This window comes from Euleptes europaea, chromosome 19 (genome assembly GCF_029931775.1).
Source record: "Euleptes europaea isolate rEulEur1 chromosome 19, rEulEur1.hap1, whole genome shotgun sequence".
Classification (NCBI taxonomy): domain Eukaryota; kingdom Metazoa; phylum Chordata; class Lepidosauria; order Squamata; family Sphaerodactylidae; genus Euleptes; species Euleptes europaea.
The window spans coordinates 5,159,512-5,182,734 of record NC_079330.1 but is presented as its reverse complement, the minus strand read 5'-3'; the positions used below and the strand labels follow the sequence as shown (position 1 = coordinate 5,182,734).

Here is a 23,223-nt window from a genome sequence, read left to right as displayed (position 1 = left end):
AGAAAAAGAGTTGTTTTTTATATACCGACTTTTTCAACAACTTAAGGGAGAATCAACCCAGCTTACAATCATCTTCCCTTCCCTCAACAGACACCCTGTGAGGTAGGTGGGGCTGAGAGAGCTCTAAGAGAGCTGTGACTAGCCTGAGGTCACCCAGCTGGCTTCATGCGTAGGAGCGGTCAAACCAACTCGGTTCACCAGATTAGCCTCCGCCGCTCATGGGGAGGAGTGGGGAATCGGACCCGGTTCTCCAGATCAGAGTCCACCGCTCCAAACCACCACTCTTAACCACTACACCACGCTGGCTTAAGCCCTACTGAAACCAATGGGGTGGACATGTGGGTAGAACAGGCACTGAACGGTAAGCCCCCTTATCAGTCTGCCAACTTTATGTGTACCTGCCGTTCCCCCCCCCCCCCCACAAGCTGTGTAGCTTCCAAAAATCTTGATGGTCTTGACGGCCTCTTTTGGAGTTTTAAATGTGCATGCAAGTTTGTTTTCCTTTTCTCCCTCCCTCCTAACCCCTTCCTTTTTTATCCTTCAACCACCCACCCACCCCCATCTCAAAGCACTCAAAGGACCCCATGGGTTTTTTTCCCATTTGTGGGTTTACTTTAATCTCAGTTACAGCGACTTAGCCTGCGTGCCTCCTGCCTCTTCCCTGAGCCGTAAGACAAAGAGGCGTTTACACTAATAGTGCGCCGGGCCCAAGGACGGCAGAAGCAAACAGCGCAGCGGAGAGCCCATAGAATTGAATGTTCCGACGTTTCCCTCCCACCCACCCCACACACACACACATCTGTCCCCAAAACCAATATTGACCCGAGACCCCCGCGTGGCTGCTTTTAGCCAGAAGTTTTAGCGCACAAATCAAAAATTTACACAGCCAGCCTTCCCAGGGGGTTAAGTCTAAGGGGAGGCCAGGACAATGGTCTTCTCAGGATGGGGACAAACCCCACTGGGATGGCAAAGGACCCTCGCTCCTTCAGATGGCGGACGAGGGGCCTTTTCCGCCTCCTCGGCTCAAAAGCTAGGTCTGCCCAGCCTGCCCCGAACGAGGCGGTGTGAGACGAAGGGCGATTGTGTTTCCTCCTAGGGGCAGGCCGTCTAAATAGAATTGGGGGGTAGCTGGGGAGAGGGGGAATAGATTGGTGATTTTGCTAAAAAGAGGGTTTTTTTGTAAAAAAAAAAAAGCAACAGATTACGTTCAATTAGGAAGCATTAATGGGAGCTGGAACCTGGGCCAAGTGGGGAAAAACAAGACCGAGGCCAGGACAGAACAATGTCTTGTTGACATCGCTTGAAGGAGCGATTCATGAAGTGGGAAGTGAATGAGGCTCACTGAAACACCCCTCCGCACCCACCCACCCATCCATCAAAGAAGATTCTGAACTCTTCTTCTCTCCTCCTCCTCCTCCTCCCCTGCTTCCTTTGTCGGGCGCCAATTTCCACAAGGTGCATCATTAGAGGAAGCTAATAGGAGAGGGTGACAGCGGCCATTTTTGCCTCCGGCCGGCCCACGGAGGGGAAAGAAGCCGCTGTCTTTTGTCCGAGAGGTCCGAGTGCGAGGCCCGAACTGGGAGGGGAGGTGTCAGAAGGCTTGGTGGGTACGGGGTGGGGAGCTGGATTTGGTTAACCCGTCTCATTAGCGGTCCCATGGCATCATTATCTCACATTAGCGACACTCTCGCCACAGTAATTGGGAAGTCTCCGGAATGGCCTGGATGACCTTTAATTATCCCGCCGGGCTTTTTCCACCCCCTTTCATGCAATTCCTTTTGTTTTTTTGTGGGTGTTTTTTAAAGCCGGTTCGGCACCAGGCCTCGTTGAGACGCCGACACGGGAGGGCGGCGCACCGAAACCCATGCGGAGACGTTCTGAAAGCAAAGGGATGAAAAAGAAAGGTGCATTAAGAAAAGCCAGTGACTCCCGTTTCCTCGGCCCCTACTGTAACCCGTCCCGTGACCTTCGACCGCCAGCAACCGGCTGAGGAATCACCCAGGCTGGGTTGATTAGCTGGGCTGCGCTCCCCCACCGGAGCGGGCCATTCAGCGGCTCCGAATGCATCCCCATTGAACTCTATGGGGGGAAGTGAAGCAGCTAGTCAACCCCACTGGGTAAAAGTAATGAGCAGCAACCGACCGTGCGGACATAACTGCGGGAGAAGCCGCTGATGAGACCTCCTCCGAGGTGGTTCCTTTTCATCTGCAAAAAGCTGGGTTTTAATATTGCTCAAGGTGGAGTGCTACGGAAGTAGGGTTGCCAACCTCCAGGTAATTATGTAAAAAAATAGTATTCAGCTCACACAACTTATGCAAAAGTGTGATGTTATTATTTACAAGTGCAAGAAGCCAACAATGATAGAGATACATGCACCAGAAAGGTGACGAGAAGAAAGAAATAGAAAAGACGTTGTACTTACCTTTAAAGGACTTTCCAGGTTGAAACTGACCATCTGTATTGGTAGCTCTTTAGCTACACTTTATCTTTGTATATATGTTGTTGCATGTATCTCTATCATTGTTGGCTTCTTGCACTTGTAAATAATAACATCACACTTTTGCATAAGTTGTGTGAGCTGAATACTATTTTTTTACATAGCTAGTCTACTTAGTATTGGGTGCTTCTTTTTGCTAAACCTCCAGGTACTAGCTGGAGATCTCCTCCTATTACAACTGATCTCCAGCCGATAGAGATCAGTTCCCCTGGAGAAAATGGCCGCTTTGGCCATTGGACTCTATGGCATTGAAATCCCTCCCCTCCCCAAACCCCACCCTCCTCAGGCTCCTCCCCAAAAACCTCCCACTGGTACCAAAGAGGGACCTGGCAACCCTCTACGGAAGGAACAAGAAAGCTGGACATTTCCCCGAAACCTTTAGCGTTAGGCTATATGGCAGAATCAGTGGCCTGCCATCTACGTCAGGGGTCCCCAAACTTTTTGAACCTGTGGGCACCTTTGGAATTTAGAGAAGGGAGTGGTGAGCGCCACTCCAAAATGGCTGCAGTAAGAGGAGGAGCCAAACCCAAAACGGCTGCCTCAGGAGGCTGAGCCAAACAGAATATCCCCCCACCCACCTCACATCTCCTGGGGAGAGGGAGATCCTGAACACCTGTCTACCCCTGATGCCCAAAATAAGGCATGGAGTGACATGGGACACATGAACACACACGAAGGTGCCTTATACCGAATCAGACCCTTGGTCTATCAATAGGGTTGCCAACCTCTAGGTAATAGCTGGAGATCTCCCGCTATTACAACTGATCTCCAGCCGATAGAGATCAGTTCCCCTGGAGAAAATGGTCGCTTTGGCCATTGGACTCTATGGCATGGAAGTCCCTCCCCTCCCCAAACCCTGCCTTCCTCAGGCTCTGCCCCCAAAATCTCCCGCTGGTGGCGAAGAGGGACCTGGCAACCCTATCTATCAAGGTCAGTATTGCCTACTCAGACTGGCAGCAGCTTTCCAGGGTCTCAGGAAGAGGTCGTTCCCATCGTCTACAGCCTTGTCCTCTTCAGCTGGAGATGCTGGGGATTGAACCTGGGACCTCCTGCGTGCCAAGCAGAGGCTCTTCCACTGAGCCACAGCCCTGCTTTGAAGCTTCCTGGGATTTCCTGAGTGGGGCACCCAACCAACACAACACATTTCCCCCATCCATTTAACTGATGCTGAACCTCTCTTGGTTCCAGCACCAAGTCAAAACCTGTTTATTTTTATTTCCTAGTCATTCTGCTGAGTGGTTGGGGTTATGTTTGTCTCTGTATATGCATTTCCTCCACTGGCCTTTATGATGCTGGTTCTGAATTTTAGACCCACTGTCTTAAGGCGTTACAGGCTTCTGGGCATACAGCTAGGGTCACTGGGGGAGTAGCGGGGGAGGTAGATGTGAATCTCCTATGTTGTGCAGGGGTTGGACTAGATGACCCTTGAGGTCCCTTCCAGCTCTATGTTTCTATGTTGTATTACTAGGGAACAGTGTGCTATCTGAGAGGTTCCTATTTATGTTCCTGTTTTTGTTCCTTTTTAGGCCCCAAAGGTTTTGACTGGGCTGTTCTTCTAAGTAGTTACCGTTTTTATTGTTTTAATGGAGCGGTTTATTTTTGTTGCGATGTAAGGCTGCCTCAAGAACCAGAAGCGCTTTCAATAAATAGACACAGTTCGAATTTTACTTATCCTGGGAGGGATGGGGGGGGGGGAACCATCTCCCCGTCATTTCCAGGGTTTAAATCAATCTTGCTGTCTCTCTCTTTTTCCCCCCGAACTGCTGGTTTAAATGCAAGCCAGAGTGGATTTCAGAACGCAGCCGCAGCTGCTACCGCTGCCTCCCCAGGAAATCCTCCATCTTTCTGCTTGTGACTTGGGGTGGGGACTTCAGGTGGTCTGGAAGGGGCTACCGGGTGTACACCGCCCTGGCTGCCACCTGACCTTTCCCCCCTCGGATGCACTTTGAAGCCGGAGACAGTAGGTGGGCCGGGCGGTGGGAGGGGGAGCAAGAGAGAGAGAGCAGGGGGGGTGTCACGCCTGCTTCCTAACAGCTTCCATGCGTGGCCCTTGTTCTGCTTGGAATGCAATTCTGCTTGGCAGGAGTGGGTGGCGGAAGAGGCGTGGGGACTGGTGGGGGCCTGAGAAAGAAGAGAAGGGAAGCTGCTGCCCGCGGACTAATTGAATCATGCAGATGTGGAACAGATTTTTGTTCAGGTGGGGGGTCAGGAGAGAGGAATGCTTCAAACTACAGGGAAACTAATCAGCTGTGCAGGAAGGGGGGTGGGAGAGGGGGCAGGCAGCCGAGCCTCTCCCGTTCTTAAAATATGAAGGGCAGCCAGCCAAAGGCTTCCCGAGGAGCGAGAATCAGGGTGGTCCCCTCAGATACAGAGGCAGGGTTGAGTCGCGGGGGTGTGCGAGTTCAAGTCCTACCCCAGCCAAGACCTTGGGGAGGCTCCGTAATTCGGTAGGAGAACACACGCTTTGCATGCAGAAGGGACAAGGTTCGCATTTAAGGGTCACAGGTATAGTAGCAGGGCTGGAACAGCTCTTTGCAAGAGACCCTGCAGGGCAGCTGCCACGTGGAGCAGGCGATAATGGGCTAGACAGGCCGGTGGTCCAAACACACTATGAAGCCGCTTCATACCTGTGATGGTCTTACCCCTAGGTAAGGTCTGGGGTATAATTTCTCTCTCTGGCCTTGAGTGACACCTAGTGGCCTACACGGAATTCACAATTGGTAAAATTTCCTTCAAATTCGATGCCTTATCCAGCCTCTAAGAATCACCTTTATGGATAGACAAAGGTTCATCCTTTTCTAGCAACAGGTGTCTCTGAAAGCAGGGCAGAGCATGAAAGTCTCTCTTGTCTGTCTCCAGTATATGATTAAAAAAATCAGACCATACTCTGATTCAGGCTCAGTGGTAGAGCATCTGCTTGGGATACAGAAGGTCCCAGGTTCAATCCCTGGCATCTCCAGGGACTAGGCAAGTAGATGATGTGAAAGACCCCTGCCTGAGACCCTGGAGAGCCACTGCCGGTCTGAGTAGACAATACTGACTTTGATGGACCAAGGGTCTGTTTCAGTATAAGGCAGCTTCATGTGTAGACTGTTAAACAAAACCAGAAGTCAGGTACACCTTCAGAAGCAACACAATTCCTTCTCGCGCAAGCTTTCATGAGCCAGGGCTCACTTCATCAGATGTGTTATGTGCATGAGCACTAAGACATAAGAATGCAAGATTGTAGCATTTATCCATTTTTTACCCTGCTCACAGCCAACAATTCGAAATACCCTAATAAAAAATTCAAATACCCAAGCATAACAATACAGTAACAAATCTGAACAGCAGCCCAATATACCTAAGGCAATAAGCTTTTGGCTCCTGGTTTTAACTAATAGCCAGATCATAAATCCCACAGTTAATCCCCTGTATATCAAATTAATGAATCTCAGGTACCGGTAAAGAGCTTTCTCTGCCTGAGACTCTGGAGAACCGCCCCTCCCCACAAAGTTTCCAACAGGAAACAATAAAGAATTAGACCAGGAAACTTGACATCTCCTGGAAAATTTAGCAAAGCTGTGGTCTAAAACAAAACTGTGCAACTACTTCCGTACAGTCAAAAGGGATTTGGGCTTGTGTGTCTGAAAAGTCACACGACAAACCACTTCCAAAACTGACTGAGAGTTTCAGATTGTGGAGGAAAACCCCACCCCAGGGATGCTAAAAAAAAAAAAGCTCAAGGGTTGCTGCCTGGAACTGCAGGATTCCAGGGTGACTTGAAAACTCCTCTAAGGGAAGCAGACAGACGACCTGTCCCCACCCCCAGATCCTTACAGCAGCATGTCTAGAGGCGTGGGGTCAACTGTCCCTTCAACCATTCCTCTTAATCTGCAGCCCATCCTCCCTGTTCCAAATTAATTTCATTTCCACCCAGCTTTCCTCGAGCAGAATGTGTGTGGTTCTCAGGCAGTCTCCCAATCAAGAACCAACTTAACCTAAAATGTTCCATCACATGCTATAAAATTGAATGGACACCAAGTCCCTTTACTCCTTTGTAAGGAACCAGGGGAAAGGGGCTGAGGTCACACATACTTCAACACGCACATGAAGCTGCCTTACACTGAATCAGACCATAGGTCCATCGAGGTCAGTCTTACCTGTTCTGACCAGCAGCTGCTCTCCAGAGTTCCACGCAGGTCTTTTACATCATCGGCTGCCTGGTCTTTTGAACTGGGGATGCCGGGGAATTGAACCTGGGACCTTGTGAATACTAAGCAGATGCTCTAACAGTGAGCCACACCCCCTCCCAATCAGGAAAACCCTTGAGGAAGGAAGAAGAAGCGTTGGCTTTTATATGCCGACTTTCTCTACCACTTAAGGAAGAATCAAACCGGCTTACAATCACCTTCCTTTCCTCTCCCCACAACAGACACCCTATGAGGTAGGTGGGGCTGAGAGAGTGTGACTAGCCCAAGATCACCCAGCTGGCTTCATGTGTAGGAGTGGGGAAACCAACCCGGTTCACCAGATTAGCCTCCGCTACTCATGTGGAGGAGCCGGGAATCAAACCCGGTTCTCCAGATCAGAGTCCACCGCTCCAAACCACCGCTCTTAACCACTACACCACGCTGGCTCTCCAGAGGAGGGGGAAAAGAGTCAAAAGATACCAAACACCCATCTGCTGACTGCATACAGATGCTTTTCGATGGTGGGCGTAATTAATTCTTGCCTAGGACAGCAAAGTAGCTAAGCTCGCCCTGTTCAGCATGTCAGATGCCAACTACAGGCATTTAAAACCCAGTTTCCATCCCCACGAAAGCCAGGATGGATCCATTCCAAAAAATGCTGGTTTTTCGGCAATATAACCAGCAGGTGGCACCCTTCAGCCAGCATTTCGTTATTCCGTGTTTTTACTTTGCAATCCAGATGTGGAAAGTACAGTCTAGCGCACACCCAATTTATGGCAACCCAGAATGGTTTTCAAGGCAAGATATGAACAGAAGTGGTTTGCCATTGCCCTGCCTCTGCATATAATAACCAGGAACACAGGTAACTGGATTTGATTCCCCACTCCTCCCTATGAGCGGCGGACTTTAATCTGGAGAACCGGGTTGGTTTCTCCACTCCTCCGCACGAAGCCTGCTGGGTGACCTTGGGCTAGTCATAGTTTCTCTCCAAACTCTCTCAGCCCCACCTACCTCACAAGGTGCCTGTTGTGGGGAGAGGAAGGGAAGGTGATTGTAAGCCGGTTTGAGTCTCCTTAAAAGGTAGAGAAAATCAGGGTATAAAAACCAACTCTTCTTCTTCTAAAGAAGAGAGCCTGTCTTTTTTCCCCCCTCCCTGCTGAGGATAACAAAATCCAGGATCTGTCAAAAGGAGTTTTGATTCTCGAAAGCTCATGCCCCATAAATCTTGTTAGTCTCTAAGGTGCTACTGGACTCAATAAATCAATCAATTTATTATTACGGTCCTTAGAACAAAAATATACTTTTAGAAAATTCTACTTCAACAGTGTACTGGACTCAAATATAGAAAATCCAGGAAGTGAACACATGAAGCTGCTTTATATTGAACCAGACCCTTGGTCCATCAAAGTCAGTATTGTCTTCTCAGTCTGGCAGCGGCTCTCTAGGGTCTCAGGCAGAGGTCTTTCACATCACCTTACCTGCCTGGTCCCTTTAACAGGAGATTGAACCTGGGACCTTCTGCACGCCAAGCAGATGCTCTACAAACTGAGCCACAGCCCCTCCCCTATCTGTGGCAGTTTCTCTGGAGGAAGACCCCAAAGGAGAAGAGTATTTTGGAGTCAACTGCTCATAGTCTGTACAATGAATGAGTCTGTTTCTGTGCTACAGGCTGTAATGGTGTTTTTTAATGTGACAGTATTATGATTTTTTAATTGCTGCAGCTCTGCCAATCTGGCTATTTCAGTTGTTATTTTATCATTTGCTCATGGTTGATTTTTTTTTTTTACAGTCACGGAATTGGCACTATTTACTCAAGTAGAAAGGCAGGGTAATCATTTGCACTACATAAATAAAGTAATCCCCGGCATTCTTTGGACAGACGATGGTGTTTATTTTTAAACAGAACTGAAAGTCGTTTGAGAGCGCCTTCACGGGGCCGGCATGCGTCTTTCTTTCCCCCCCGCCGCTGGCTTTGGTCAAACAGACTTTGCAGCGTTTCAAAACAATACCAAAAAATATGTCCCAGGCTGGTGAGCAGATGTCAAAATGGGAAGGAGGAACTTACCCGCCACAGGAAGCGATGGATTCCCCCTCTTTGAGCTCTCAAGAGAGGGGGAAATGTCATCTGTTCCCAGCCTGTGTATCTCAGACAGGGTGTGATGAACTCGTGTCTGTTGCGGTATTGTGGTTTTAGCTGCAATGTTATTGGTAGCATATCCCCTCTTTTGGCTTTTGAAGCTGTCTGGCTGGAAGGTTTGTGCTTCCCGCAGCGGTTTGCAGGTTACTCCAATTCAGCCGTTTTAACCAAAAGGAAGTTTGACTGTAACCCAAAAAGCAGGAAGTGGGTTAGCGGAGAAGAATGGTGGGTGTCTCTACCATATGGAAGTTCCACGCTACATGTGATTGAATCTTAGGGTTGCCAGGTCTCTCTTCACCACCGGCAGGAGGCTTTTGGGGCAAAGCCTGAGGAGGGTAGGGGTTGGGGAGGGACTTCTATGCCATAGAGTCCAGTTGCCAAAGCAGCCATTTTCTCCAGGTGAACTGATCTCTATCGGCTGGAGATAAGTTGTAATAGCAGGAGATCTCCAGCTAGTAACTGGAGGTTGAGCAACCAAAATAAACACCACTGTACTGTTACCACAGGTTAGGAAATAAGCACAGAATCAGGCTAGAGAAACTTACAACTACTATATGGAACAAAGTGTATTAAAGTGCATAAGGTGACTATATATAAATAAATACATATATACAAATATAACTAAACAGTCCAAAAGGTACAGGTATCAAAAGTTCATAGTAAGTAGAAACTGGAACTACAACATTCATACATGAAGACATCGTTCCAGTTTCTACTTACTATGAACTTTTGATACCTGTACCTTTTGGACTGTTTAGTTATATTTGTATATATGTATTTATTTATTGTCACCTTATGCACTTTAATACACTTTGTTCCATATAGTGGTTGTAAGTTTCTCTAGCCTGATTCTGTGCTTAGTACCTGGAGGTTGGCAACCCTATTGAATCGCCCTGTGATTGAATCTCCCTGCGTGTTCTTCAAGGCTAAAAAGCATCTAGGATGTGTCCAGGGGGGAGGAGGAGGGGGGAGGCTGTCTTTCCTCCCCCCTCCCCACCCCTAGGGAGGGGGAGCAATTTCCATCAGGGAAATAATTCTGATGACAAACTTTGGATGTAATGTGTCAGGCCCTAAGACAGGGAGAAGAGAGTCAATTTCCATCTTAACACAGACAGACACGCACCCAAAAACAAACAGTCTTTCTAGACCATAGCTTTGCTGCTATGTCTTTGCTGTTGCTTGTGATTCTTCAGCTTGGTTGTATTTTTAACTGATATGTTTGTTGCTTTTAAAGCCACTATGAACAGAGGGCTATTTAGAGGTAAACAAACCCTGCCAATTAATAAATACACGAGAAACAAATCTGGAGATCCTTAGAAATTGCAGCCACCTCTTAAGTCTGGCCATTAAATTCTGAAGACTTCCAGATTCCATTTGGTCTTTGGGTAGGAATCCGATTCACCACCCGGGTCGCGGCGTCTGCGTGTGTATAAGACAGTGGCCCGACATGAGTTGTCTTTCTATTCCTGGAGCAGACCTTTGCATTTATAGAATTTCATGTGACAGGTTGGGGAGTGGCTATTTTTGGCCTGCGAAAGGGGTCTGTCCGACGTCCCATTGCTTGAGCACCAGTGCCAGGGATACCGGGTACAGAGCCATGCCACTCCAAGAGAACTTCCCTGCACTCTGCCTGGCATGGCCCCGTCACCAGCATAAGCTGTTTGCAAGGTAGGATCAGCAGCAGCCCCCACTTCCTTTCTCTCCTCTGCCCTCCGGAATAGAGACGGTCTTCCAGAGTTGAGGCTGTATTTTGCATGACGTCTTTTTTGCAGATAGCCCCTCAAAGCGGTTCTCTAGCTTCTTGGAAGCACTAAAAGGCAGAGCGCACCAAGCAGGGTTCCTCGGCTGATCTGTACAGACATGGGTTGTGAAAATAGCCACAGGTGTTAGCAACTTACTGCAGGCCTGGGAGAGCTTGTATGCTGAAGGTCATGGCTTTGGAAGGCATGCTTGTCAGTGATTCTTGTTTAGCAGCAAAATCTTTGTAATGATGATAACACTCAGCATGGTGTGGCGGTCACAATGTCAAACTGGGACCAGGGAGAGCCAGGTTTGAATCCCCACTCTGCCACTGGAAACTAGCTGTTTAGCTTGGAAAGAAGGCGGTTAAGGGGAGACATGATAGAGGTCTATAAAACTATGCGTGGTATGGAGAGAGTGGACAGGGAGAAGCTTTTCTCCCACTCTCATAAAACTAGAATGCGGGGTCATCGGCTGAAGCTGGAGGGTGAGAGATTCAAAACAGATAAACGGAAGTATTTCTTCACACAGTGCATAGTTAAATTGTGCCCCAGGATGTGGTGATGGCTGCCAACTTGGAAGGCTTTAAGAGGGGAGTGGGCATGTTCATGGAGGAGAGGGCTATTTATGGCTACTAGTAAAAATGGATGCTAGTCACTGTGTGTGTGTGTAAAGTGCCTTCAAGTCGCAGCCGACTTATGGTGACCCCTTATGGGGTTTTCAAGGCAAGAGACTAACAGAGGTGGTTTGCCAGAGCCTTCCTCTGCACAGCAACCCTGGTACTCCTTGGTGGTCTCCCATCCAAATACTAACCAGGGCTGACCCTGCTTAGCTTCTGAGATCTGACGAGATCAGGCTAGCCTGGGCCATCCAGGTCAGGGCATGCTAGTCACTATGCATACCTATTCTCTCCAGTATCAGAGGAGCATGCCTATTTTATTAGGTGCTGTGGAACACAGGCAGGATAATGCTACTGCAGTCGTCGTCTTTGTGGGCTTCCTCGAGGCACCTGGTTGGCCACTGTGTGAACAGACTGCTGGACCTGATGGGCCTGGGTCTGATCCAGCAGGGCCTTTCTTATGTTCTTACGATGACCTAGGGACAGTCTCAGAATCTCCCTCCCCCTCCCTCAGCCTGACCTACCTTACAGAGTTGTCATTGGAAGGATAAAATGGAGGAGCAGAAAACCATGTAGTAAGCCGCTTTGGGTCCACACTGGGAAGAAATGTGGGGTGTACTTATCTGTATAAACAAAATAATAAATGATGGGTGGTGTGGTTGCTGAGGGAAGGACATATCTATTGAAGGCAAATTCGGGGGCGAGGGGGTGGGGAGTGTATCTGCTGGGATTTGACCATGCTGTACCTTCCCACCAAAGAGATCTCAACTGGTAAGACAAGTCAGCCAGTGTTGGGAGGTCAAAAGGGGGCTTTGCCCCACCTCAACTGTGCCCAAAAAGTATAGCTTTCTGGTATTCTTTCTAGGTGCCCTGATTAGGTACTAGCTGGAGACCTCCTGCTATTACAACCAATCTCCAGCCGATAGAGATCAGTTCACATAGAGAAAATGGCCGCTTTGGCAATTGGACTCTATGGCATTGAAGTCTCTCCCCTCCTCAAACTCTGCCCCAAAAACCACCTGCCAGTGGCGAAGAGGAACCTGCCAACCCGAGCCCTGATCTTGATGGTTCAGGCCAGACCAATTTAACCAGATCTTGGAAGTTAACAGGGTCAGGGATAAATAGGGAAGAAGAAGAGTTGGCTTTTATATGCCAACTTTCTCTACCACATAAGGATGAATCAAACTGGCTTACAATCGCCTTCCCTTCTCCTCCCCACAACAGTCACCCTGTGAGGTAGGTGTGGGGCTGAGAGAGCTCTAAGAGAGCTGTGACTAGCCCAAGGTCACCCAGCTGGCTTCATATGTAGGAGTGGGGAATCAAACCCGGTTTGATTAGAATCCACTGCTCCTAACCACCGCTCTTAACCACTACACCACGCTGGCAGAATCAACCCATTTGCTTATTAGCCTCACTAAAATGCATCCTTTTTCTGCCTCATATTTTTTGCATCCTCCCAGATGGATAATTTTGAGTACAGCATCCAGCTGAACGACCGGGACTGGGCGGAATTCTACTCGGCCTCCGAAGAATGCAGCTTGATCCCGGCAGCTTTAGCTACGGCCGAGGAGCAGCTTCCCGGTGACCTTGAGGAAGGGGAGGCTGAGGAGAGCAGGCTGATCCGAGTGACAGTGGGGCCGGGGCCGGCTCCCAGCACAGCCAGCTGCCTGCCTCGTGGAGCCCCTCATGGACACCTGCTCGCTGAAGAGGTTCTGTCTGGCAGCGAAGACGAAACGGATCTGGGCTCGGTCAGCAGGTTTCTGTGCGACAACAGCCGACGCGGTGCAGCTTTTCCACGGCCTTCTGCAATCCAGGGAAGTCAACTGTCCCGTGTCTCTTCGGAGCCACTGGGAGATGAGTTGCCGGAACTTGCCAGAGAATATGAGGCTTTATTGGCTGCAGAAGGGAGAGAATCAGAGACGGGAGACAGGCTCACTGAATCTGATCGTCCTCTACTGGCGGTAGATGTTGCCGTCCCAAAAACAGAATTCCAAGGACAAATCTCAGGGCGGGAAGCAATGGAGAAACCCTCTTTCTCTGTTCCGACGAACATGGGTGCCTCAAAGGGAACAGACAGTCATACAGGAGGACACGGAAGTAGACCCCTTGACTTGGCATTACAGCGATCCACAACGGATATCTCCAAAACTGCCTTGGTTGACGTCCCGTTACCATTATCAGTGGAGAGCAACACAGTTTGCAGGAACCCAGAATCAGAGTTGAGGGATCGAAGTGTACCTGGATCTTCCTCAAGTTTTCCATCTGCAGAGTCTGAAGGAGCTGAGCACCCAGAAAGGGGTACCAAGCACCTTCAGCCTGACTTGAAGGCAGAAGCGCCATTGTTCCAGGAAAAACCTTCCCTATTTCAAGGACATTCAGTTCCACTGGTAGGGACCTTGGCGCTATCTGACCCACTGTCAGAGAGCCACGGGGAACGGGTTTTGGAAAGGAGAAGCAATAAGGAAGAGAATGATGCAGATCTCCAAGATGAGGGGCAAGCAGACCAGAGTGAGGACTTGACCCATAGCATCGTAAAAGAGGATGGTCAAATCGACCAAGAAATCTGCTCTGCTGGCCTTAGGGTGAATCTGCAAAAGTTCCCAGAAGAACCAGAAGAAAACAAAGGTCTACAACTAAGAATAGTAACTGATTCCAGATGTTCTGGAACATTAGATCAGCACAGAGAAACTGCTGCATTGAAGGTGAAGACCCAGAAGGATGGCATTGAGGAACGCTGCCACCATCTTGGCACAGCTGTGCCATTCGAAGGGGAACCTCCAAGTACGGCTCAAGGAAGCCAGAGATCAAATTTTTTAGAAGACAACATTCCATATTGTCTGGCGCTGGAGAACTCTCTGGAAGGCAACTTGACTGCAAGAGTATGGCATCAAGAGTATGACTATTTTTCCTGTGGGAACACCCAAGAGCAGGCAGAAGAGAGACAGCACAAGGCGTCAGAAGAAAGCCTAGTTTCAGACATTGGTCAGGACTTGCCAGAAATGTACGGGCCTGAAATGTACGAATATTTCTTCACCGACATGGAAGGGGCTTGCATGGGCGAGAGTGGCAGGGAGACAGAAACGGGGCTAGAGACACTCAGCAGCTCCGACCAACCGTTGGCTCCATCGTCTGGCTCCCAGGACTCAGACTCTATGGCGGCAGATGACACCACGCAGATCTCCGTCCCAGAGGTATACGAACACTTCTTCAACAACGGGGCACAGGACAGGAAGGGCTGGAAGCGGCTTTTCCTGAGCATGCCGGCTTCAGAGGCGAGGAAGGCCGCGAGAGCTTTAAAATCCCTCCTAAGCAAACCTGCCCACTTTCTCAGACGTCGTCCCCCAAGCCCTGGGACTCCGCTACGGAGAGGATCCCGTGGAAAGCTGGTGGTCTTTTCACCAAGGCTACCGGAAGAAAGCCAACCAAGACCAGCAGACCTAAGAATGGCTGTGATGTCACCAGGTACCAATTTAATTATTACACAGGTGGGAATTCTGGCTCTCACAGAGTTTAAAAACCTCTTGCCAGTGTAAACAGAGATGGCGGGGCTAATAGGCCTACAGGGCTAAATGGAGAGACCCAAAGCAGAACTACACATTATGGATCACACCCTTATTCAAATGTTTGCGCTAATTATTTGCATCCGGTGGATGAAAATCTGGTGTCAGTTTGCAATGTTATCCTAGGCAGGGCCTTGTTTGCAGATTTTTAAAGATCTAGAAGGACTACAGGGAACTTCTTTTTGCTATTGATGTGTAAAGTTTTATCTGGCAGCTTATATTTAAGCCCTTTGTTATATTCCGTGTTTGCTCAAAGATACTTTGTGTGTGCTCAAAGACACCCTGTTGGCAGGTTCATTTTAATCGAAACAAATGCTGTTTTGGGGGGGGTTTCCCCCCCAAAATAAGGAAAGGCACTCATCATATATATCCAGAGGTGTTAGTCTCTTTTCTGCATAGGTGTTAAATTCCTAGCAAAGTGTGAATTTCCTTAAAGTGCCAGACAGCGGGCTGGAAAAAAACCCACATAAGCATGAATTCATTTAGTGCTTCTCCTGCATGCAACCAATCTGCAAACACAGTATTGGCCTAAGAGAGTCTGGTTGCCTTGGTGGGGACTAATTAAACAGCCAGCCTTAATTCACAGCCCCCCAGGTCAAAGCTTCTTAAACTGTGGGTTGCGACCCCATATGGGGTCGCGTAACTGAATGTGGGGGTTGCGAAAAATTTGGCAACAGTAAATAGTAAAATTATATGTGTACCAAAGAATTGTTTTAAAATGGTTTTCTTTATGATTATCAGTAAATGTTTGATTTGCATACATATATTATATACCTGGGGTTCCGTAAAAAATTCTCAGGCAAAAAGGGGTCGCGAGTGGAAAAAGTTTAATAGCCCTGCCCTAGATCAATGGAAAAAAAAGAGAAAAACATTAATATACCCACACACTGGTGTATATTTTGCATCATTCCTCCCCCAGGTTGGTGGGAGGGTGATACCTCTGAGCATGGGCTGAGTGCCTTTCCCTCACCAGACAGTCATCCCAACCATTATTAATTAGAGTAGGAAGCAGACAGAAACTTTGAGGGAATGAAAGAATTCATGCTGAACAAGAAGGACGTCAGAAGAACCCTGCTGGATCAGACCAGCGGTCCATCAAGTCCAGCATTTTCTCTCACACAGTGGCCAACCAGTTCCTCTGGAGGGTCAACAATAGGGCATAGGGGCCAAAGCCTTCCCCCAATGTTGCTTCCTGGCACTGGTATTTAAGGCTGACTGCCTCTGAACATAAAGGTTCCCTTTAGTCACCATGGCTAGTAGCCATGAATCTCCATGAATCTGCCCAATCCCCTTTTAAAGCTGTTTATGCCTGTGGCCATCACTACATCCTCTGGTAGCAAAATGAACGTTTTAATCACTTGGTAAGAGACAGAAGCAACACAGCAGAGAGAGGAGAGGAAGATCTTTAGCCCTTGCTGTCTGGTCTCTTGCTGCATGGGGAATTTGAAGAGACCGTGTGAATCTCTGGGTTGCAACCTGGCAACCTTAAGTCAAGCTTCTAATGAGACACCAGAAAGCGTTCCTGAATACACCTGGGATGGACTCAAAGGCCTCTTATGCAGGGAGGTTTCCCCACGGTCACCCCCGCCAGCTGCTTTGGGACTTCCTTTTGATTATGCATGCCTTTACCGCGCGTCAGAGGTCACCTCACTCTCCCCGCATGTTTTACCCGTGTTTTCCAGATGCTATTTTAGCCAGAATCTGGAAAATGTGGGCAAAACACGCGAGAGCAAGGCAACCTCTGACGGGCGGAAAAGGCATGCATAATCAAAAGGAAGCCCCCGAAGCAGTCAGCGGGGGATGACCACAGGGAAACCGCCCTGCACAAAAGGCCTGAAGGAAAGTCAGGGAGTTGGCTGGAAATGTTTAAATGGGAAAAGGTATTTTGAAATCCTAGTTCTGGAGAACAAAAACATGCTGTGGGGATTAAAAAGAAAGATTCAAAAGGCATACGTTCCAAAGCTTTGCATGAAACCAACCCAATGCAGAAGTCCTGCTGTAGGATTCCAGGACCAGGGCCTCATTGCTTTTCACAAGAAACCCTTCGGTTCTTTTCCCAGAAAGACCCCTGCAGCCGGCTCTCACGCACAGGGACATGTGCCTGGGCTTCGTGGCATTTGCTTCCTGGGCCGTCAAGACCTCCAATCTGCAGGCCCCAGACGCTTGGAAGATCGGTAACGTTATCTCAAGCCTCGTGTAGGAGGCACAGCGCTTCTGTGCAGAGGTGGGGAAGGGGTGGGTTTAAGTCATGGAGAGATAGGCCAGGAATGTTAACTGACTGGTTCCGTTCTGGGACTGGGCAGAATTAAGGCAGGAAACAGTCTTTCTCTCTCTCTCTCCCCCCTTGATCGCCAGACTAGGCAGCAGGTACTGTTTGGTTCTCAAACTTCTTGCAGTTTCTGGTTCCTAAACTTATTTTCCTGAACCCAGACTGAAGGCACCCTTCCCTTCTACCCCTGAAAAGGGTTTATCTTTGGAGCACATAAGAATTCTCAGAACTCAAAAATAAGCCCCCATGGAGAGTTTTGAGAATATATATATATATATATATATATATATATATATATATATATATATATATATATATATATATATGTGTGTGTGTGTGTGTGTGTGTGTGTGTGTGTGTGTGTGTGTGTGTGTGTGTGTGTGTGTATTAACATTAAATGAATAGAAGGAAGGACAGGAATGAAAAATTACAAGGAAAGTGAAGTGTTACTCATTTTCATTGCCTGTTTCTTTGTATCTTCTTTCCCCTGTACATTATTCATTTTTAATAAATCACTCTGCTCTTGGTTAAATCCCACATACCCAACTGCAAAAAACCCTGTTCCCATAATGCGATCCCTCCCTCGCCACTGGAGGGATTATGTCCTGCTGCCCATTAGAATAAATTCTGATTTTACTGGCTCTGCTCTTGTGGACCACATACTCATGTGTTTTCCTTTCCTCCCTGCCTGTGTTGTGGGTACATCTCTTCCCACCCCGCAGTGTTGCTGGCAAATTTTGGCACCCTATCAGCCATCCGCTACTTCAGACGGCAGATTGTTGCAGGAGAGCACGGCACCTAAGCACGTCCAGTGCGATCCCACCTAATTTCTTGCAGGCTGTCGGAGGACGATTTGCAAAGACTGCCACACTATCTTCAGAGGCAGAGAATGGACTTTGGGGGGATCCTGGACTCTAGGACTTGTCTACCCCCCCCCACACCCACCCACTGGCAGAGGAGGCAAAGAGGTCAGACGGAAGATGGAGATGACGGCGGATGTAAGGTTTTGGTTTCAGAAGCTACGACAACGAAAGCGAGACTATCGTACTTTGGTCGCATTATGAGAAGAGTCACTGAAAAAGACAATTACGCTAGGAAAAATTGAAGACAGCAGGAAAAGAGGAAGACCCAACATGAGATGGATTGACTCAATCAAGGAAACCAAGGCCCTCAGATTGCAAGGCTGTTAGCAATAGGACATTTTGGAGGTTATTCATTCATACGGTTGCCATGAGCTGGAAGCGACTTGACAGCACTTAACATATACACACATTGTCAAAACTACGGAACTACTGAGTAAGGAACCTGGCTTCTTTTTGGTTTATCATCTGGTAACTCACCTCAAACCCATGAGGCCAGCAAAACTACCTGGTAGCCAGATGAGAGCTGCTCTACGCATCCCCAAATCTCCAGGAATTTCCCAACCTAGTTGTGACAACCCAACCTCCCATCCCTCACCAGTGGCTAGGGTTGCCAGCTCCAGGTTGGGAAATACCTAGAGATTTTGGGGATGGAGTCTGAGGAGGGCGGGGTTTGGGGAGGGGAGGGACTTCGATGCCATACAGACCAATTGCCAAAGTGGCCATTTCCTCCAGGTGAACTGATCTCTATTGGCTGGTGATCAGTTGTAATACCAGATCGCCAGCTAGTACCTGGAGGTTGGCAACCCTACCAGTGCCCAAGGGGAACCTGTCAACCCTATGACCAACTCCTCTCTTAAGAACAGCTTTGTTCTGTCACTGCATCTATACAAAGGCAACCCGCTGAGTTTCCACAGACAGTGCTGCTTTTAAAGCACAGGAGCACTGTCAAGGGAAAAAAAGTTGGCAACCCTATGACTCTACCTTGAAGTGTGTAGATTAAAAAACCCGACTTGCTCTGAATGACTGAAGTTTCTCTTTGCAAGCACATCAGATCCCCTGTGTGTTGGGAGAAGGATCTGATCTCCCCAGCTACTAGGAGCAGAGAAAAGTGTTTAGGGAGATCTTCTCAGATCTGCATTCAGCTACCATGACTGCTGCTTTGTTCTCAACAGGGAAATGAAGGCAGATAAAATATAGCGGCCTTAGAGACCAGACCCTGGCGGAGGAGACAGAGAGAGGGAGAGAGAGAGCCAAGTATCAGAAGCTACAGCCAGCAACGGGAAGTAAATCCTAAAGACAGCAAGCTCCAAAGGGAAGCACCAACCAGCCCTGGCTTGCCTGGATGTTTTCCCACGTTTGTTCCTTCGCCCTCTTAATCCATTGAAGTAAATGGGCTTCAAAGGGTGCAACGTGGCTTTGAACTACACTATAAATCCCAGGATGAGAAGCAAAGGAGGGAGGTGGGAGAGAGACGGTTGGCTTTCTGAACGCTTCCATTTATTGATGACACTTTTATCCCCGTTTTATTCCATTATGGAACTCAAAGTGGCCTCCTCGGTCCCCAAGGTTTTTCTAGAAGTCTCCTATTCAGGCACTGACCAGATTCAGCCCTGCTTGGCTTTAGTGTAGGGCTGCCAACCTCCAGGTACTAGCTGGAGACCTCCTGCTATTACAACTGCTTTCCAGCCGATAGAGATCAGTTCACCTGGAGAAAATTGCCGCTTTGGCCATTGGACTCTATGGCATCGAAGTCCCTCCCCTCCTGCAAAGAGGGATCTGGCAACCCTAATTATTATAAAGAAAGACCTGCTTCCCTGGACAGGGTGTGTTCCACTACTGCTCAAATGTTCAATCTGTCAGATAAATTTATTACTCAGGAGGTATTTGTAATATTTTTTTTCTTTATTGTCATTTACTTATTTCTTTTGCAGGGCAAACTATTGCTTTGTGTCTTGTTTTAACCTGCTATTTTAACGATATGATAACATCAGAAGGGATGTTAACAAGGCAAGGCAAAAATGAGAATAAAATAAGGGGGACAGGGGACAGTGATTTGCCAGGGAAAGGGACCCGAAAACGGGGATTTTGCTGGGTAATGAGGGACTGTTGGAGCATAAGGACACCTCTCTTTAGAATTTCAAATTTAAACCTCCCTTCTCTTGGCAGCATGTTGAGGAAACAGCCCACCCAAAATCATATTTTTAAACACTACAAAAGCTCAAAGTTTATGCTGGTTCTTTAGTATCACTACCCAGTCAGTTACTGGAGACTGAACTATGAATAACTGGGACAGTTATAGGGTTGCCAGTATGGTGTTTCTGAGAACAACGCAAACCAACAGATATTTTGCACTTAACCACAAATTACATGCTTCCACAACAGATCTGGAAGGTCCAGGGCAAACTTAGAATACGCAGAGAAATAACAAAACACTTACTTTTTTGGTCTTTGGGCCAAGCTCACTCCTGAGTCCTCGAGGTGAAACAGCAGCTGGCTACCCCTGCCTGAAAAGCAATGTTTTCTTGAACCGCAGCGCTGCACAAATGTTGGTGGCCATCAATCACACTGCTGGGAAAAAGTGGGAAGGCGCGTTCCACAGCTCACCACCATTTTAGCCCCTGGTTTTCAATGTCAAGCTCAGTCCTGGAGATAGGGTGGGTGTTTGGAAAGGCAGGCAACACTCTTGTATCTTTAACAACTGGGAAGGAAAAGGCCTTTTGACTGGTGCAGCAGCTCCCAGCTCTACAACATGCACAACTTCACTGGCCTGGAGAGCTGGAACGTGTAACGATGATAAAGAAGTTTCAGGTGGTCTGCTGGAACTGAGTGCCGTAGCACCTGAAAGTGCAACAAGATTTTCCAGGGAATAAGTAGGGTTGCCAACCTCCAGGTAGTGGGGAGAAAAACGGCACCTCTGTACTAATACCTGGAGGTTAGGAAAGCAGTACAGGATAATATATATAAACAAAGTGCAAATTTTATGAGCTACTGAGGTGAAACAAGGACCATATACATGACGCATACAAAGCACAAATATATACAATATATACAATCCGCACAAAGCAGAAATGATTCCAAAGGTCTCAACCGAGTACCAGGTAAATAATATTGTAATCTTTGTGTATAGAGTCCAGAGCCATGTGGCTCTATAAGGACTCTATACACAAAGATTACAATATTACTTACCTGGTACTCGGTTGAGACCTTTGGAATCATTTCTGCTTTGTGCGGATTGTATATATTGTATATATTTGTGCTTTGTATGCGTCATGTATATGGTCTTTGTTTCACCTCAGTAGCTCATAAAATTTGCACTTTGTTTATACCTATATATTATCCTGTACTGCTTTCCTAACCTCCAGGTAGTGGCAGAAGATCTCCTGCTATTACAACTGATCTCCACCTGATAGAGAACCGTTCACCTGGAGAAAATGGCCACTTTGCCAATTGGACTCTATGGCATTGAAGCCCCTCCCCTCCCCATACCCCGCCCTCTTCAGGCTCCGCCCCAAAAACCTCCCACTGGTGGCAAAGAGGGACCTGGCAACCTTAGTTGGAAGTCAATGGATTTTGGAAGTCAATGTTCCTTTGTCAGAGTGTTGACTCTCGAAAGCTTACATCCTGAAAAATCTTGTTGGCCTTCCAGCTGCTACTGGACTCAAGTAGTGATAAAGAAGAAACAATAATATTTATTTACGGTCACAGACCATCAACTAAAACAGGATTACAGAATTGCTTGATTAACAGTAGAGCGTGCAAACAAAATATGGCTAAAATTACAATGCTTAAAATGGAACGAACATTACAAAAAAAAAAAAACCAGTCGTATATATTCGTAAGATTGATATAAAACTATTCTGAGCCAAGGGTAGAGCCTCTGCTTGGCATGCAGAAGGTCCCAGGTTCAATCCCCAGCATCTCCAGTTAAAGGGACTAGGCAAAGAGGTGATGTGAAAGACCCCTGCCCGAGACCCTGGAGAGCCCTCCTGGTCTGAGTAGACAATACTGATGGACCTTGATGGTCTGATTCAATATAGGGCAGCTTCATATGTTCATGTGTAGTGTTTAATGGTGGACTCTGATCTGGACAACCGGGTTCGATTCCCCGCTCCTCCACATGAGCAGCGGAGGCTAATCTGGTGAACCGGGTTGGTTTCCCCACTCCTCCACATGAAGCCGGCCAGGTGACCTTGGGCTAGTCACTGCTCTGTCAGAGCTCTCTCAGCCCCACCTACCTCACAGGGTGCCTGTTGTGGGGAGGGGAAGGGAAGGTGACTGTAAGCCGGTTTAAGTCTCCCTTAAGTGGTAGAAAAAGTCGGCATATAAAAACCTCCTCCTCCTCCTTCTCCTTGGTTCCAGGCAGTAAAGGTCCCCTGCTTCCTTGGCTATTGCATGGAGTTCATCCAGCTCTGCCCTATTTTAATTGCTAGTCAAGCAAATCTGGCCACTGTATTGGTTAAATTATCTACTGTATCCGATAATAAAAGCTTAAGACATTTTCTCAAAGTCCTAGGACAATCTACAAGTAATGGGATCAATGATCTTGCGGATAAATAAGAAAGTGTCTCTTAGGGTTGCCATTTTCCAGGTGGGGCCTGGAGATTTCCTGGGAGGACAACTAATCTCCCGTCTACAAAAAATCAGTTCCCTTGGAGAAAATGGCTGCTTTGGAGGGTGGACATTATACCCCACTGAGGCCCCTCTCCCAACTCCGCCCTTTTCAGGCTTCAGCCCCAAATTTCCAGGAACTTCCCAACCAGGAGTTGGCAACCCTACATTTTGATGGTTGAGACAAAAGCTGAGAAGAGGGAATTTGTCTGCTTCTCCCTTTAAATTGGAGGTTATGGTGTTCTCTCTTTTGTCTGGCACCTCAAACCACGTGATATTTCTTCTTAAAGTTGACCTCATAAACTGGTCAATTAAGGCCTGGATAGGGCAGAAGGGGGGGGGTCTTCACAAGGGGTTTTTTTTCCAGTTCCAGCCATAATCATGTATCTGTGTTTGAGAAATATATCCAGAACCTAGTTTTAGTGGTAGGTCAAGCACCGGAATGTGGAAAAACAAACCCAAAAAAGGGCCTCTGAGAATGGAAAGAGGGCTGACCCCTCACCACAAAGTAGCTACCATCATAGCCTGATTTGAAGCAAGACACTTCCCGGACAAAACCCCTCAAGCCGTTTTCAATGCTAGAATCAATTATTAGGGTTGCCAGCCTCCAGCAGGTACTAGCTGGAGATCTCCTGCTATTACAGCTGATCTCCAGCCGATAGAGGTCAGTTCCCCTGGAGAAAAGGGCCGCTTTGGCCATTGGACTCTATGGCATTGAAGTCCCTCCCCAAACCCCGCCCTCCTCAGACTCTGACCCA

The 23,223-nt window shown here is 47.9% G+C and overlaps 1 protein-coding gene across 1 annotated transcript; it reads left to right on the top strand.

Moving 5' to 3' along the window:
- Window positions 1-10,378: 10,378 nt before the first annotated feature.
- Window positions 10,379-17,796, top strand: PERM1 (PPARGC1 and ESRR induced regulator, muscle 1). Its single transcript, XM_056865415.1, has 4 exons — window positions 10,379-10,474; window positions 12,626-14,627; window positions 16,786-16,899; window positions 17,717-17,796. The coding sequence occupies exons 2-4, from the start codon at window positions 12,626-12,628 to the stop codon at window positions 17,794-17,796; spliced, it is 2,196 nt and encodes a 731-aa protein (XP_056721393.1). The 5' UTR covers window positions 10,379-10,474.
- Window positions 17,797-23,223: the final 5,427 nt, after the last annotated feature.